At 39.1% G+C, this 17,500-nt stretch overlaps 1 protein-coding gene across 1 annotated transcript; it reads left to right on the forward strand.

Annotated features, from left to right (window-relative positions):
* The first annotated feature begins 908 nt into the window (after window positions 1–908).
* Window positions 909–16,676, forward strand: tagln2 (transgelin 2). The gene is made up of 5 exons (XM_017713871.2): window positions 909–1,067; window positions 10,775–10,959; window positions 12,394–12,565; window positions 13,562–13,664; window positions 14,978–16,676. The coding sequence occupies exons 2-5, from the start codon at window positions 10,780–10,782 to the stop codon at window positions 15,120–15,122; spliced, it is 600 nt and encodes a 199-aa protein (XP_017569360.1). The 5' UTR covers window positions 909–1,067; window positions 10,775–10,779; the 3' UTR covers window positions 15,123–16,676.
* The last annotated feature ends 824 nt before the right edge of the window (window positions 16,677–17,500 follow it).

Genomic DNA, 17,500 nt, shown 5'->3' on the forward strand with positions numbered 1-17,500 from the left:
AAGCTTTGCCCTAATGATGTCATCACACATGTTGGAACAAGGCCTGAGGAACCCGGAGGGAGTTGTGGTGGTGGTGGGGTGGGGGGGTCACACACATGAAGAAAAGAAAAAATGTTATTCATTAGGGATTCTGATGATCCTGTAGCACTTATAATATATTTCATAGTAGTTATGAATAATCCGTGAAGTGAAACACCACAAACACACTAGTGGGTAGTGAGCACACTTGCCCGGAGCGGTGGGCAGCCCTATCCACGGCACCCGGGGAGCAGTTGGGGGTGAGGTGTCTTCACACAGCGTATACACAGTGGCCCTGGGGATCGAACCGGCAACCTTCTGGTCACAGGGCCAGATCCCTAACCTCCAGCCCACGACTGCCCCAAATGTATATGTATAACAGTTACTGAACAATTCCCAGTGGCTCTTTAATAATTCCTAGGGGTTTCTGAATAACTCGCAGTGGTTACAGGAGAGTTCATTCAGGATAAACTGGGATAATCAGTGTAGTTATAAATCTAGAGCTGAAGGGGTTAATGTCTGTAATTACAGTAGTCACCCCAAACCCCACCCCAAATACCATCCACCTCTCTCATTCATCCTCTAGCCCCCCCCCATCTCTCTCTCTCTCTCTGGTAGAGGAGGTATTTGGAGAATTCCTCTCTTCTTCCCACTCCCAAAACAGGAGGCGTGCATGAAAAAAACAAAAAAAAAGGCAGGGAAAATAACAAGAGGAAAAAGGAGGGGCGGACATGGAGAGAGAGCAAGGGAAAGAGACAGAGAGAGAGACAGAGAGAGAGAAAAGGACGTAGCCACGACCATAAAAGGCCATGGACTTTTTTCTCTGCCCTCCCTTTGTGCACTTTGATGAAATCATTTCTCCTGAAGTGGACACGCCCTCTCTAGTGGACTCTGAGACCTGCAATAAAGAGGAAGCACACAGCACTCGCACACACGCTCACGCTCGCACTCGCACACGCACACACTCGCGCGGTGTGGAGGAGTACAGGCCTGAGAAGCAGGAGGAAGCAGCAGCTGCAGACGCTGACTTTACTACACTTTTCTCAACTGTGAGTACGTTCAGGTTACATTACTGCTAATGGCTCTCATAGACACACAGCGTATACACGCACCAGGCCTGTGTCGCGTAGAGCGCTGTAGAGAATATAAACTAGAGGTAGAACAGGTTTCCTGCCTTTGCCCTGAGTTTCAGGTATTGAGGAAGTCGGTGTAGAAGGTGAGAGTTAATCCCAGTTTGGGACTAAGTTCAGGATCAGAGATTAAGCCTAAATGTGAGGGTTTAACCTCTGCGCAGACGTCACTCTGCCGAGTCAGGAGGGCTGTTTGGTTGAATGTGAGCTGCACGTCTCTTCCACACACTCGCTGCATTCCTCGGCTTGCTGGAGCACGTCCTGAGGCCTCGCCGACGCGCGTGAGCGGCTGAGGGAGGGAGTGAGCGGCTGAGGGAGGGAGTGAGGGAGTGTGTAAGGTTTCACTGGGGAAAGTTTTCACTGGCAACTGATGTGTTAGGGGAACCAGATTCCTCTCTTTATTCTCGATCTCTCTCCCCATCACAGCCCCGCACACACCGTCTAACCTCCTGACTGTCTGACCACGTGGTGTTCTGGATTAATTCACTCTACAAAATTCAATAAACTCGGACACTTTCCTCTTAAAAACAGCCCCTCACTCTCCGCCTATGTGTCTCTATGGCTCTCTCTCTCCCTCTCGCTTCCCTTTCTCTCTTTTTCTCGATCTATATTTCTCTCTCTCTCTCTCTCTCTCTCTCTCTCTCTCTCTCTCTCTCTCTCTCTCTCTCTCTCTCTCTCTCTCTCTGTGTGTGTATATATATATATGTTTCTCACTCAGGGGCTGAGACTACTTCAGATTCGGGGGGGGGGGGGGGGTGGTTGGGGTGGCGGTAGGGGGTTTTGGGGGGGTATTATTTTGAATGGTAAATTCATTTGCATTACATTGATCCTTAAAGCTCCAGTGCAAAACTAAAGGAGCAAACATGCTTTGGCTGATGAACTGCATGTCGGCTAGTTTGGACACTTAAAGATGTAAATTCATTTTTGGCACAACTGTTGCTTTAAAACAATCAGTAGATAAACATTTCAGTTTTACCGAGTGTAAAATGGAGCACACGGTTCTCTAAACCGGCAAAATCTTCCACGAGCTCAGTCGAACCCGTATTTACTTTTATCAGCGCAGTCAATTGGGCTGCATTCTTACGCCTGCTGAGGCCTATCAGGACATTGTGTAATAGCTCTGTGTGTGTGTGTTGAGCAAAAGCAAAGTTGGGACATCATAACTCATGGTACATGTTTATAGATGTTCTTCATTTCTGGCTGAGGTCCAGCATCTGCGCAAAAGACAAACCTCAGACAACAAGCACATATGAACAGAGGAAACACCCAGTCAGACCACTTAAAGAACAAGATGCACAAATAAAATCACACACAGGACATGGGACAGGCCCCGCTATCTCTCTCTCTATCTCTCTCTCTCTTTCTCTTTCTCTTTTTCTCTTTTTCTCTCTCTCTCTCTCTCTCTCTCTCTCTCTCTCTCTCTCTCTCTCTCTCTCTCTCTCTCTCTCTCTCTCTCTCTCTCTCTCTATATATATATATATATATATATATATATATATATATATATATATATATATATATATATATATATATATATATATATATATATATATAGACTCTCTCTTTCTCTTTCTCTTTCCCAACTGTAAATGTAGAAGCCCAATGTTGCACTAAAACAATTTCAATATATTCAAAGTAGTTAATCATTAGTAGTTGTGACGGGATAATTCATATCGGACACTGGATAATTAATAATGGTTATTGAATAATTCATAGTGGTTACTGGACAATTCATAACGGTTACAGGATAAGCCATAGAAATTACTGCATAATTAATAACAGATACTGCATAGTTTGCAGTGGTTACTGAATAGTTCATTGCAGATACTGGATAATTCATACTGAACACTGGTTAATTAATAGCAGATACTGGATCATTCATAGTGATTAATGGACAATTAATAACAGATGGATAATTCATAGTGGTTCCTGAATAATTCATAGTGGTTCCTGAATAATTCATAGTGGTTCCTGAACAATTCATAGTGGTTACTGAATAATTCATAGTGGTTACTGAATAATTCGTAGTGGTTACTGAATAATTCGTAGTGGCTGCTGAATAATTCATAGTGGCTCCTGAATAATTCATAGTGGTTACTGGAAAAATCATAGTGGTTACTGAATAATTCATAGTGGTTACTGAATAATTCGTAGTGGCTGCTGAATAATTCGTAGTGGCTCCTGAATAATTCGTAGCGATTACTGGAAAAATCATAGTGGTTACTGGAAAAATCATAGTGGTTCCTGAATAATTCATAGTGGTTCCTGAATAATTCATAGTGGTTCCTGAATAATTCATAGTGGCTACTGAATAATTCATAGTGGCTACTGGACAATTCATAGTGGTTACTGGACAAATCATAGCGATTACTGGATAATTCGTAGTGGCTACTGAATAATTCATAGTGGCTACTGAATAATTCATAGTGGCTACTGAATAATTCATAGTGGTTACTGGAAAAATCATAGCGATTACTGGATAATTCATAGTGGTTACTGAATAATTCATAGTGGTTACTGAATAATTCATAGTGGTTACTGAATAATTCGTAGTGGTTACTGAATAATTCGTAGTGGCTGCTGAATAATTCGTAGTGGCTCCTGAATAATTCGTAGCGATTACTGGAAAAATCATAGTGGTTACTGAATAATTCATAGTGGTTACTGAATAATTCATAGTGGTTCCTGAATAATTCATAGTGGCTACTGGACAAATCATAGCGATTACTGGATAATTCGTAGTGGCTACTGGATAATTCGTAGTGGCTACTGGATAATTCGTAGTGGCTACTGAATAATTCATAGTGGTTACTGGACAATTCATAGTGGTTACTGGAAAAATCATAGCGATTACTGGATAATTAATAGTGGTCACTGAATCATTCATAGTAGTTATTGAATCATTCATAGTGGTTACTGGACAATTCATAGTGGTTACTGGACAATTCATAGTGGCTACTGAATAATTCATAGTGGCTACTGGATAATTCTTAGTGGCTACTGAATAATTCATAGTGGCTACTGAATAATTCATAGTGGTTACAGGAAAATTCATAGTGGTTACTGAACAATTCATAGTGGTTACTAGACAATACATTTTGGTTACTGAATAATTCAAAGTTGTTACTGGACAAATCATAATAGTTACAGTATGTTTAATATTGGTTTCTCAATAATGTGTTGTTATTACAGGATACGGCTTAGAAAGAGGAAATTGCCACATCACTCTCTGTTTTATCTCTCCTCCACGCTCTCAGTTTAAACACTGTTAACTGTAAGTGCAGAAGCTTCTGTCACCTAACAAAATAACTACTGGCCTCACAGTCTAACAGCTTCTGTATGCTGTTGATAGAAAACACACGCATGCTGTGGAAAGCAGACAAGGCCAGCATCCTGACACGCACTTTCACCAGTCCAGGTGTTCAAACAGACACACACACAGAGGCACACCCAGCGTTTCTCACAGACGCAGACAGGACCAGTAGAAACACGCCGCTGTACTACAGAAGATTAGCACATTCGCAGGAACGGTGATGTCAGCTGAGTTCATCTCAGTTCACAGTCCGTCACTGTGCAACATGTATTATAATCAAAATAAGAAAAGACAGAAATGAGGAGACTATATTACATCCGGTGACCTGTAATATAAACTCATTAGTTTAGAATACTTCAGTTGTCTGTAGGCCTCATAGGCCTACGGTTGAAAAATAGCCAGTTGGCTAACACTGGAACATTTAACGTGGTTTTTTTAACGTAATTAGTGTGATTTGTCTCAAATAAGTAGATCATGATGCACATCATGATGAGTCTTGTTGGTTTTCTAAGTGAAGATATGTGAACACATCCAACACAGAGAACATACTGCACATTTTTAATGCACATTTACCTTTATTTTCTGAATGCAACATATTGGCGGAAACATAAAGCATATTCAGATTTCATGTATAGTACTGTGCAAAACCCAAGACACATTTTCAAAATCTATATATTTGTGTTTTTTGGGTTTATTTGCTGAGAAAAGTGTTTATATTTGAATAAACAAAATGTATAGCATATTAATAATGATTATTTTTTATATATATATATATATATATATATATATATATATATATATATATAAAAAATAGTGATTTTCTGGATGTTGGTGTGTTTGTTTAACCATTTCCAAGCCTCTCCTCGAGGAAGCCCAGTATTAGATGTAGTTAAAAAGCAGCTCCTGGTTTGACCAATCAGTGCTTCAGTAAATTGTGCGCATGATATAATTGATGATATTAACGAGTCTCTGTGGCGGCTGTGAAGGTGTCAAGGAAAAATATGGACCCAAGAAATTCTTGTTACTTTTTATTGTTTTTCTGTTTATCTGAATTATGAATACGACTTTATTCTACTGTATATTGTGATAAACTCACTGCTGAGGTCAGTTGTTTAAAAATTTGCTTAGGTGCCTAAAACTTTCTCACAGTACTGTATATTAAACTCAGGGGGGTTTGAACCTTTGCATACAACTACAAACGAATATATAATTGAAAAGGGAGGAAGTTCACAGGAAACGGCAAAAACAAGCAGGAGCAGGAAGCCACCCCTGAGGCTCTGGTCAATGATTATATGGCCTCCGACTCCTAAAGGGCCAGCACTTAGCAGAGCAACGTGACCTTCCTTGGCTCTGTGTCTGTCCTCCACTCTGTTTCAGTGCTTCCTTCTTTCACTTTGAAGGGATTTGGCAGAAGAGGGGGATTTTCTTCTTGATGAGTTCAGTCTGTTCGGCCTGTTGGTTCCTTGCTGACCTTTTGACGCGTGATTCCAGGCTTTTTCAGAAAAACAGCGCAGTGTGTAGACATAGCTGAGAATGATCTTGACAAAATGGTTGACTATGGATACATTAACCCCAGGCTTATAGCACAATAAGTCTTATTATTCAGCAAGTGCAGGGATTATTGGGCTGTTCTTGGTTATAGAAGCATGTAATAGACTTTGGGCCTACCAGCACACTCTGGCCTATCAAAGGGTTAAAGTGACAGTTCAAAAAACTACATTTAAATTATATTCCTCTTACCCCAAATGTTGGTGGTCAGGTTATGTTTGGGGTCTTACCTATGGGCTATGAAGCTGACAAGGAAGCTTAAGGCTCACTTCTGGGAATAATAGCCTGTCATGCAGTATCAGAAACCCCACCAGCAAGTCTATTAGAGATTACAAATCAGCTTGATGCAGTTTGAGGTAAGTGTGTGATGCAAGTGTGCAGCCATCATCTATACCAAAGGACCAAAGTGCAGCCAAAAGCCAAGCGTCAAGACGGCTACTGCTGTTTTTAGCTATGAGATGCACATTTGCCTGCTTTCTTTTAGATAACAGTGTGTGATACAGTATCAGAGACCATGTAAGCAAGGCCATTAGAGGTTGCTTCACAGGCGTTGCAGTTTGAGGTAAATGTGTAAAGTGTACAGCCACCAGACACACATGGAGTCAAGATCCAGGCTTAAAATTGGCTGCTACTTTTGTTTTTAGCTGTGCGATGGACTTCTGAACCTTGTTTGTAGGTAAAAATGTGTCATACAGTGTCAGAAACCACCCAACCAGGTCTACTTGAGATTGCTTGACACAGTTTGAGGCAAATGTGTGATGGTTTAGACATTCAGTTAGCCTGAAGCTAATTGGGCCCCATTGTCCCATGGAACAATAGCACATACCAGCCTGAATTCCATGCTCGTCTTAGCTGGTTCAAGCTACTCTGGTGCTGATCTGGCTGGTCACCCAGCATGGGTCAGTATAAGCTTTCATTACCTGATAGCAAAATTAGCTTCTTAGCTCCAGAGCAAATCTAAAGAAGTAAACAACAAAGAAGACAACTGTGGCTGCAACAAAGTAAACGATCTGTTGACACAAGCAGAGATTTGGTCAATGTAGAATGTAAATCAAATCTGCTATGTAATTAATACCTGCCTTTCAGTAACATAGCAACAAAACAGCAACAAAAACTCTGTTTCTAAGGGCTAATGTTACTGAAACATCACAAAACTGAATATTTCGACCTTGCTAGCTGGCCCAGCAGGTAGCCAAGGAAATATATTGTCGCACAAGGAACTCCGTTATCTTCTCATAATGAATCACATGCTTATAAATCACTCTGTTGGTGTGGCTGTGAATGTAATGTTTGTTGAAACGAAGCTCCATCACTTCCACCCTGCATTCAATTCCAAAGTCAGATTGTTTTGGCTCCAGATGGTCTATGGCTGAAACAGAGACTTCGCACAGAGCAACAAACTCAATCCAAATCGTGTTTGTTGACTAATTTTATTTCTCCCCCTTGGGGGTCTCCCCCGAAACTCTCCCCACCCATGCAAGGGGCAGTTCCCTTTTGTTGTTGTGGGGAGTAAATGATGCTAAGAATGCGCCCTGCCCTGTAGATTTAATGACTGTAAAGAAGCGTATTCGGGGCTCTACCTTAGGCCCAATTAAGTTTTGAGCATCCAGTCTTTTACTTATTTTGAGGCAATATTCTGTAGAGCTTATGCATCGTCTACTTTGTATTAAACTCTCAGAAGTCATAATTATTAACAAAACATATCATACTTTATTGGTAATTATTTTATAATGATGTGAATTTGATAAAGTTAATGCTGATGAAGTGAATGGGGAAAAAATGGGTATAGACTCAAATCTGTCAAAAGTAATGTAAATGTAATTCTTTATGTAAATGTATAATTATGCAGTTATGTAATTGCCATTAATTACTTATCACATTGTTTTATATTTTTAATCAAAGGTAATTGCATTTGTTGTATTTGAGCAATTTGGACCCTGAAGAAATGTTTAAAAAGCAGGATATTTTGTTGTAGTTTCATGAGTTTAATATAAGCTTCACCACAATGTATTGTTTTTCTGCATGTGGCTACATGTTCCAACATATCACGTACAGTTGTGTGCAAAAGTTTGGGCACCCCCAGTCAAAGTTTTTGTTGACTTACTGAGTTAAATAACAGTCATTAGTGAAACGTGCTATTTAAAAGCTACGTAGTGTTAGTATTTATTAGCATTTGAATAAGAAGACTACAGTCTTAGTCACAGCAACAGTGCATGAGCAACTGGGCTTTGATTTGAAGGGTCTCACTAGGAAAATGCGTTTGCAGTGTTAAGAAAATAGTGGCGTTGAACTTTTATCGTGTTAACATGCTATTAACTTTGACACAACTAGTAATTATGTTTAAATTGTGTAGCTAAATGGCAATAATAGCTTGTAAATGTTCATTCTTTTAATTGTGTGAATGTTATAAGCTGTAATTTACTTAATTTACTTAATGTCTGTTGTCTGCATTAAGTAAATGTGTTCTCTCTCTCTCTCTCTCTCTCTCTCTCTCTCTCTCTCTCTCTCTCTCTCTCTCTCTCTCTCTCTCTCTCTCTCTCTCTCTCTCTCTCTCTCTCTCTCTCTCTCTCTCTCTCTCTCTCTCTCTCTCTCTCTCTCTCTCTCTCTCTCTCTCTGGCTTAAATGTGTTTGTGTCAGACGGAAAGTCACACCCATTTTTAAGCATAATTGATACCTAATAATTTGATAGTGTTTGAGAAAACTGATAATGTAATGGTCCAAATCCTGTTTTAACACTGGGAAAACACATGCGCACACACACACACACACACAGATCAGCAGTTTGTGATTACAGAGTTTACTGACTGCGGGCCAGTTTAGAGGGTGTGTGCCGCATGCTTAGTCAACCAGAAGGCCTCTCGAGGGACACACACACACAGAAATGACTAATGCAGCTGACTTTTTCTCATGTACCTGAGTAGAGCAGTGGATAATCACTAAAGCTCAAACAAAACACTAAGATTATACTGCACAAGCCTAAACAAATTGACTTAGTTACAAATGCGGCCTTGGGGATCTGATGCACATCATGTACAAATAAACATCATTTTGTGTGTGTTTGTCCCCACAAGGTTCTTCATATCCTCACATAATTAACAAAACAAACACAGATGTTTGTAAATGCACTAGGCATGTGCTTTAAATGGCCCCTGTTGTGGAAAACTCAATTCTCCCTCACTTTTCTGAAAACCGAGTTTCATCACTGTTTTTTGTGATGACATGAGGACCAACTCTCTCCGTTCATTCACGCTTCAGTTAAGAATAGAGCTCATTTACCAAGCGTCCTTAAGAAGAAATATCTTCTCAATACACACCCAGTTTTCATGAGGATGATAACATTCATCAATGTTTTCTTATTTGGGATTTGTTCTCAGGTAAGATCAGAATCTGCACATGCTCAAGAGCACAATGGTGTGAACAACAATCTGACGTAGCCTTTATCTTAGGACCTTCCTCAAGAACCTTTTGGGAGATGTTGGTGAATGAGAAACAGGTTTTCAGCCCAGGATGCTTTTTTTTTTTTTTTTTTTTTTTTTTTTTTTTTTTTTTTTTTTTAATAAACTACAGTACAGAGCAACCAATCAGAATGGAGCTCATTTACATATGCAGCTATTAAAGGCAGGATAAAAAAAAAATCCTGTTTACATTTAAGGGATAAAGAGGGGTTAGCAAATGGGCATGTAGAGATTAATAATGATTGTTTGTGGTGGATAAACACGGTGCAGGAAGATAAAATTCAAGAAAAACGTAGGGCATTCTAATGTTTGTTTCGCTTGAACTTATTTTATTTTATTTTTTTTTATACTGAGGTTTGTTTTGAGAAGTTTTTCCTTTGCTTGATGGAGGAATGTAAACGTAGAGATAATTGTGATTGGCTGAGAGGCGCATCGATCCAACAGCAAACGGTTAACTAAAGCTGCACTATGTAATATTTGGGGATTTGGAGACCTCTCTGGTAAAAATATGTAATAGCAATATGCAGAGCAGAGCTGTGTCTCGGAGCCCTTCAATTAAAAATGAACTTGGTGAAGGGCGTGTCCTCTGAGGAGGTTATTGAATTATATTGATTTATATTGTCATCAATATAATAGTAATTTTTCAGACCTAAACTTTAAGTCAGACCTTCGGTCCAACTTTATATTAGGTGTCCCTAATAAATGTGTAGTTACACATTAATAACATATGTAACAACACTGTAACTACTGATTTAATCAGTGTTACAGATGGATTACAGAAGTACAGCCTGTGTAATTGCGCATGTGTAAAAAATTTCTGTTTTATCTTTTCTGATTGCACAAATGTCAATTTCTGATAAAGTATTTTTTACATATTACATTGTTTTACGTTATTACTGTAGAGTAACTGTGTTGTAACAAGGTATACTAATCACATCACACTAATTTCCATTCTATAATTAACACAATAATTGCACTGTACCTATATATCAACTGTTTAATTACTTAAGGTGTACTTCTGTAACAGTGACTACATCATTAGTAGTTACATTGTTGTGGCATATGTTGTTCACATGTAACTACAGTTATTAGACACTTAATATAAAGTGGGACCAGACCTTCCTTTTAAGAAGGTGCAAGTAATACTAAATAAAAATGGATTCTTGTTGCAGCTTAGCTTCTATATATGGACTGTAGATCCTCACAGACACTGAAGCCTTTACAATGTTTATATACTACATCAAGCTCTTATTTAAAAAAGCACCTAAACTTTTTCTTGATTATATGTCTTGTGTGTGTGTGTGTTTTAGGCGTGATGGCAAACAAAGGCCCGTCTTACGGTTTGAGCCGCGAGGTGCAGAGCAAGATCGATAAGAAGTATGACCCAGAGTTGGAGGAGAGGCTGGTGGAGTGGATCGTCGCTCAGTGCGGACCCTCGGTGGGGAGACCACAGCCCGGCAAGCAGGGCTTCCAAACGTGGCTCAAGGACGGATGTGTAAGTTAGCGCAGCATGTGTGTGTTTGTCTCTTTGTGGGGACCAGATGCTTCCAGAATGATGACAGCGTGAACATTTTGACTCTTTTGTACAAAAATTTTTCGTAGTTTTTCGTAGAAGTAAAAGAGAGGAAGAGGCCAAAGCTGACGCTGGGGTTCCCGAGGTTGAGGTTAGGGTTTGGTTAGGTGTTTATGTTTGTGGCTAGGTGGAGCACAGCAGCACTGACACACACTCATACAGAAATGCATGGAAAAAGCCCACACACCAGCGCAAGATTTTAGTAATTGGTCATTTTTTTATCTTCAATATTTAAGGGAAATTCGTTTGGTTTTTCAAAATGTTTGTTCACTAAGATTTAAACTGTACTACACTTTAAGCTGTACTAGACCGTATGGTGTTTTCGGTCGATTCAAACAGTGAATCGGATTCCCCGCAGCTCTTCTGATTAACAGTAGTATCGTTGAATTGATTTGTTGACATGGTGCACCAAACCACTGTCCTCACTGGGGAAATGTATCACTGCTGTTGGAATGACACCTCATATCTCTGAAATGATAACTTTACAGCATGTAATGTAAAATTACAGCACTTTTAATGTAAGTCATTGGAAACAGACTTTTTCCAAGTCTTTTTTTTTTCTTTTGGTCTTTTCATCATGAAATTTACGCACAATGTCAAAAATTTAAAAATGACAAAAAAGAAGATGCAAGGTTTTATTTCCAGCAGCAGCGATATTCAGTTAAATGCAAAGATTTTGAACTGAAAGTAACATTACATTGATTTTCTAACTGAAAATAAGTTGAAAAATAACAAAAATCTGACCCTTTTCTGCTAATTTTAGTGCACAATTTCTATTTACTTGCTGAATTCTTTCCAACATAGTGTCTATATTGTTTCCCAATATTTTAAATTTAACTGGGGCTCCCAAACTTTTGCATACACCTGTAGGAGGTACATGCAGGGCAGTGTTAGAAAAATAATATCAAAATAAATTCATGGTAGATGGACCAGTAAAAACGCTCTAAAATCACTCGGAATAAAATCTCTTTCCAGTGACTTAAACTGAAAGGTAAGAGTGTTTTTCCCTCTCCTGCAAAGTTACTCTTTTGGAGATACTTTACTACACTTTTTCTTTGGACAGCGACAATATATAAAACTCAGTTTTACTGTTTCATTTTGTTGTGAACATTGTACAGAAACTACAGTCTGTAAATCTATAATTACCTATTCTTTTTAAAAGACTCCATGACTTTATTTAAATCTGAAAGAGCAAATAATGCTGAAACTGTGTGCAATCAGTAGTTTTGAGTTCTCCTTTAACTAATGTACATTGCACAAAATATCGAGAACCACACAAAGTATCGGTAGCATATCAATAACTACTGTTTCTAACTCTCTCTATTTTTCCTTCTTCCTGCTTATCGCTGTGTTTAGGTTCTGTGTGAGCTGATTAACAGTCTGCACAGGGACGCAAAGCCAGTGAAGAAGATCCAGAACTCCAGCATGGCCTTCAAACAGATGGAGCAGATCTCCCAGTTCCTCACTGCTGCCGAGAAGTATGGCGTCACCAAATCCGACGTGTTCCAGACTGTCGACCTCTGGGAGGGTGAGTCCTCCCTCACGGCCTTTTGCTTGCTTTTAAGGGAAGAGTTTGGCCAAAAATCAAATGTACACAGTTACCTCAAATGTAGTCAGCCGAGACGTTTGGTGTCTGAACTTTGCTTCTTTAGTTTTGTACTGATGCTATGAGGCTAATATGGCTAACAAGTAGGCCTAAAGGAAGCTTAGACAGCGAGTCATCACTCACTTGTCTCAAACCGTGTTGAGTTGTTCAGCATCTCTAATAGACTTGCTTGAGTTGTTTATGACACTGTATGATATGCTATCTATAAATGTGGACAAATGCATGGACAAAGGCTTGTCTAAAGTCATCTAGCCTGGTTTTTGCTGGTTTACGCTATTCTGCTGGTTGACCAGCATCCAAAACACAATATATGCCAGTCTATGCTGTATCCTGAATAGATCACTGATTCAATACCACCATTATCAAAATAAGTTATTCTACGTGCATCGCTTGAAGCTCAACACACATTAATGTATATATTTTACCATGTATACAGCAGTTTTACAGGGACTCTGCCACTGTTTTCCATTTCTAAAAACTGAAACCTGCTTAGACTATGGCTTGCATTCACAAACAGTGACATATCTAGAACTTCCAGAAGTTTTTTTTCCTGAAGAAATTGGTCCCACCCACTGTACAGCTAAACGTGACTCCCCTGTCACTTAATTGTGTTGGTAACTAGTAAGGCCTTCTGTTCAGCTCCTGAAGTCCTAACCAATGGGAGCGCTCTGTGTACACACTGTGGGAACAAAATTGTCCATTCAGAGTTTTCTTTCAAGAATTTAACCCCTTTGTTTCCAAGCAAAGCTTAAGAAAGAATTAAAAGCACTGCTATGATACTTGCAGAGTTTCAATACAACATGCATGATGACTTTAGTAAATAATAATAAAAAAAAAAAAAACTATAACCACAGATGTATTTTTTTAGCTCCCTGATATTAATCAAGTCTTCTAAATGATGTATTTGCTTGTGTGCAGGTAAAGACCTGGCCGCTGTGCAGATGACCCTGATGGCACTCGGCAGCCTGGCCGTTACTAAAACTGATGGATGTTACCGCGGCGACCCCAAATGGTTCCATAGGTGAGCGCGGCTGCTTCCTGTTCCTTTTCCTGTTCTTGCTTTGACACGGATGGGTCGCCATGGCAACTCGACAACAGAAGCAAACTGCAGCACACTGGCAGGGTGACAACACTAATGTTATGCCACTATAGCAACCGGAAAACAAGCACTTATCAGTCTGACTGTTGTGCACTGTTGGCTAGAGACTAAGTTCAAGGTCCAACGTCTGCAATAATTTTAGAGTTACATTAATATGCAGGCAACGATCACTATTTAAATTAATTAACAACACAAATTATACAAATACATATAAATTTGCATCTGAAAACTCATACTAGCAAATTACTGGTAACACCATAGAAGGAAAATCATGGTCCATATAGGTGAACTAGGCTGCAAAACAGCCCATTTCGAATCCATTGTCTTTGTGATGTCACAAAAACCAACACATTCACATATTTACACTTATGATGTCTACAACAGTTCAGCCTGGCCCCTTCACAATGAAGCTTACTGCATGTTTCAGCTAGAGGGCAGCCAATCAGAGCAGGGCTAATTTGTATAAATCATAGAGTCTTAAAGACACAGTAACAAAAACAATAGTGGAATGGAAATTCTTGGCATAAACTTTTAGGACATTTAGTTGACAATAATTAAAGAATGAATTTAATTACTTGTTTGTGCTTCTCTTGTTTTGCAGTATTCTGTGAATTGTGCAAGATGGTTTTAGGTAGTATCAAACCTGTAGTGGAGAAGCTCTTGACTATTCATCCCCTCTTAATACCCGACATGAACAGAGATTATAAGTCATTGTTTCATGTCTTGTAGAAACGGTGAAATAATTCTGCCATTTTCACTGTTGATCTTCTGCTGCTCAAACTGTTTGAACGGTTCTGCACTGGACAGCCAATTTTATTGCAGCATTTTTAATCACTGTTTCTGCTTTTCAATACCACTGTAATTATTTGTAAAGTCTTAGATTTTGCAGAACTATTTAATCTCATTTTCTGTCAAATTTAGTTAAAAAAATGTATGCATGTTTTTGGCTGCAAACTGAAAGTGGCTGTAATTATGATGTATCCATTTAAATTTATGGGATAAAGAGATGTGAAAATGAATTAGAATCGTAATGTCATGAGAGGACCTCCAGGATGAAAAATATAACACAAGATAAATGCATGATGTTGGCCATTTAATTGTAATGTAAGGTAATGTAAAGATTTAATTCCAAATAATTTTGCAGTATTTCTATTTGCCCATTCATCAGCAAATTTTCACCTGTCATGTGGTTTTTAGACAGTGTACGGATTATTTTATGTGTATGTGTTTATTAGGAAAGCCCAGGAGAACAAGCGGGACTTTACTGAGGATCAGCTGAAAGAAGGTCAGAGTATCATTGGTCTGCAAATGGGCACCAACAAAGGAGCGTCGCAGGCTGGAATGACCGGCTACGGACGACCCCGACAGATCATCAACTAAGGGCTGTGACCTTTTCCCTTTTCGTCCTGACAAATCAGTGAGGACCAAACAGGCGCCAAGGCTCGTCCCATCCATGGAAACAAACTGGACAACCACAGGGACCAAAACACACTCACATACGCCCACATTCATTAAGAAGTCACAGTTGACCGTTTGCAAAATTCTGAAAGGGTTTCGCCCGCCTTAGTTATTGTTGTTACATCCATAAAACTTCCAGTTCAGCCTACCTGGTAGAATCTGTAACACTTGTGCTAACAGACTAAAAATGTTCAGTAGTACGACGGAAAAGTGCAGACAAACTGAGGTCTGAAGCACTTCTTCTTAAACTTCGAACAGACAAAATGTGAATGTGGGCCCATTTAAAGCACTGTTTATATTAATCAGAAGCCCGTTTAGCTACTCAATGTTAAAGCAGCATGTTTTCATGTCTAATAAGGAGGAGCTTTTAGTGACTGCCTCTTCAGATGAGGTAAAGCTAAAGCTAACACTGGACCTAACCAGAGCAATGTTGGGGAGAACATGCAAAGTCTTTTAGCTAAAGTTAATGAAACAGTACAAAGCTTAGTGTAGTTTTCATTGAGCTGGTCTTCAACACAGTTTAATCCAAAATGTTTTCAGCTTCAGTGAAACGAAAACAGCACCACCCTCCAGATTATTAGAATAGCGTGTCAGGCATTCGTCAGTAACACCTTTCCACCACTTCTAATCTTAATTCTGACTAATTTACTGCCACTGCCATTCTCACTGCTGATTTGTTGCGAGTTGTTGTGACTGGCTGAGAGGCGTGTCAATCATAATTTTGCAAACGGTCACTAGGGATGAGCTTTTTTTTGTTTTTTTTGTTTTTTTAACTAATTTTGCTTTATGCCTATCTACATTTTTTTAAATAAATCCAAATATTCTAATATTTCAAAGAAAACATTTTACACTGAAAATGGAAAGGAAGGTTTAAGGTTGTTTGTGTGTGTGTGCAGCTAGCATATGAGCTAATCCGTACCGGACGGTTGATTTTAGTGATTTAACTTTTAGATGTGATTAACTCGCCCTGCAGAGCAACATATTTTCATATAAAGTTCTGTTAGATGTAGCCATTTAGTTTAATACAAGCTGCTTGTGTCAACCATTGAAAAACTTACTTAAGAATTGCAATATAATGCAAAGAGTATTTCTTTTTTTATTCCAAACCACGTCTTATTTGAATACTCAGCTAAGTAAGTGAACGCTATGAAGAATTCACATGTCTGTATGTTTGAATATCCATGCCTTTTCGTAACCCACACACAGACAGGCCCATTTTTTTTTTTTCAATTTTTATTGCGATATAAAAAAACTCATTGACCTGCTCCTGTTCTTCTCTTATGTTTTATAACACCTTCTACTTCATTCCAATAGGACACAGTGTGTTAGCTGGAACTAGTTCAACTATTGTTTTCTACAGAAACCATCTCATCTCAGATTAGCCTAATGCTAATGTCTTAATCTCAGCATTTCTACATTGTATATTGATTTTTAATAGATGATTTTGAAAATAAAATTCAGCTCAACTGAACAAAACTTTGCGTTTTTATTGTGTTCAACAATAACATGGGACGTATTTGGTTTTGCAATGGAACTACGAGGCTACTGTAGCTAATAACCCTACTGTAAATAACCAGAAGAGCGTTTATGCTGGGCCAGTGCTGGTTGATGATGGTCGACCAGCATAGCAACATCCAAAACAACACCAAAACCAGAATATGTTGTGTTTTGGATGCTAGTATGCTGCTCAGTAGCATTGTAAGGTAATACAATGATGACCACCAAAACCAGCAGAGGTTGTGACCAAGCTGGGTGATCAGCTAACCCAGCATACCAGTTTAGACCTACATGGAGTGCAAGCAGGTCTGTGCTAGACTTTCCAGCAGGGATCTTGTAGCCTGAATTCTGTCCATCTTTATAGATTACAGTGTATAATGACTTTAGCATGCAGTTTGTGCAGAAGCTAATTGGTTCCCATCACTTATAAGCTACGTGACCCTTGGAGGTAAATGTACACCGTCGTTAACCTGTGTAGCTTCTGATCTATATGACAAAACATTAGCTGTAAAAATGGGCCAAAATACAGGCCGCATTCAGGCTAGTACTCTTTCCAGCTGCGTGATGTTCTTTACTGGTGGCAACATCAAACTGTGCCATAAACCAGGAGTCTGGGGAAAACTATAAATTGTATTTTTCACCAAGCTATCCCTTTGAAGGGGAACAGGGTTAGGTCCACCAATTTTTCAAAATTCTTGCATAATTAAATCGCCAGGATGTAAACAATGTCAGCCAGAGTGGCTCGATGAGAAACGGTTCACAAACTTAACCATTCTTCTTGAAAGTGGTGGTGAAAGGAACCA

Source organism: Pygocentrus nattereri, chromosome 23 (assembly GCF_015220715.1).
Source record: "Pygocentrus nattereri isolate fPygNat1 chromosome 23, fPygNat1.pri, whole genome shotgun sequence".
In the NCBI taxonomy this organism is placed as follows: domain Eukaryota; kingdom Metazoa; phylum Chordata; class Actinopteri; order Characiformes; family Serrasalmidae; genus Pygocentrus; species Pygocentrus nattereri.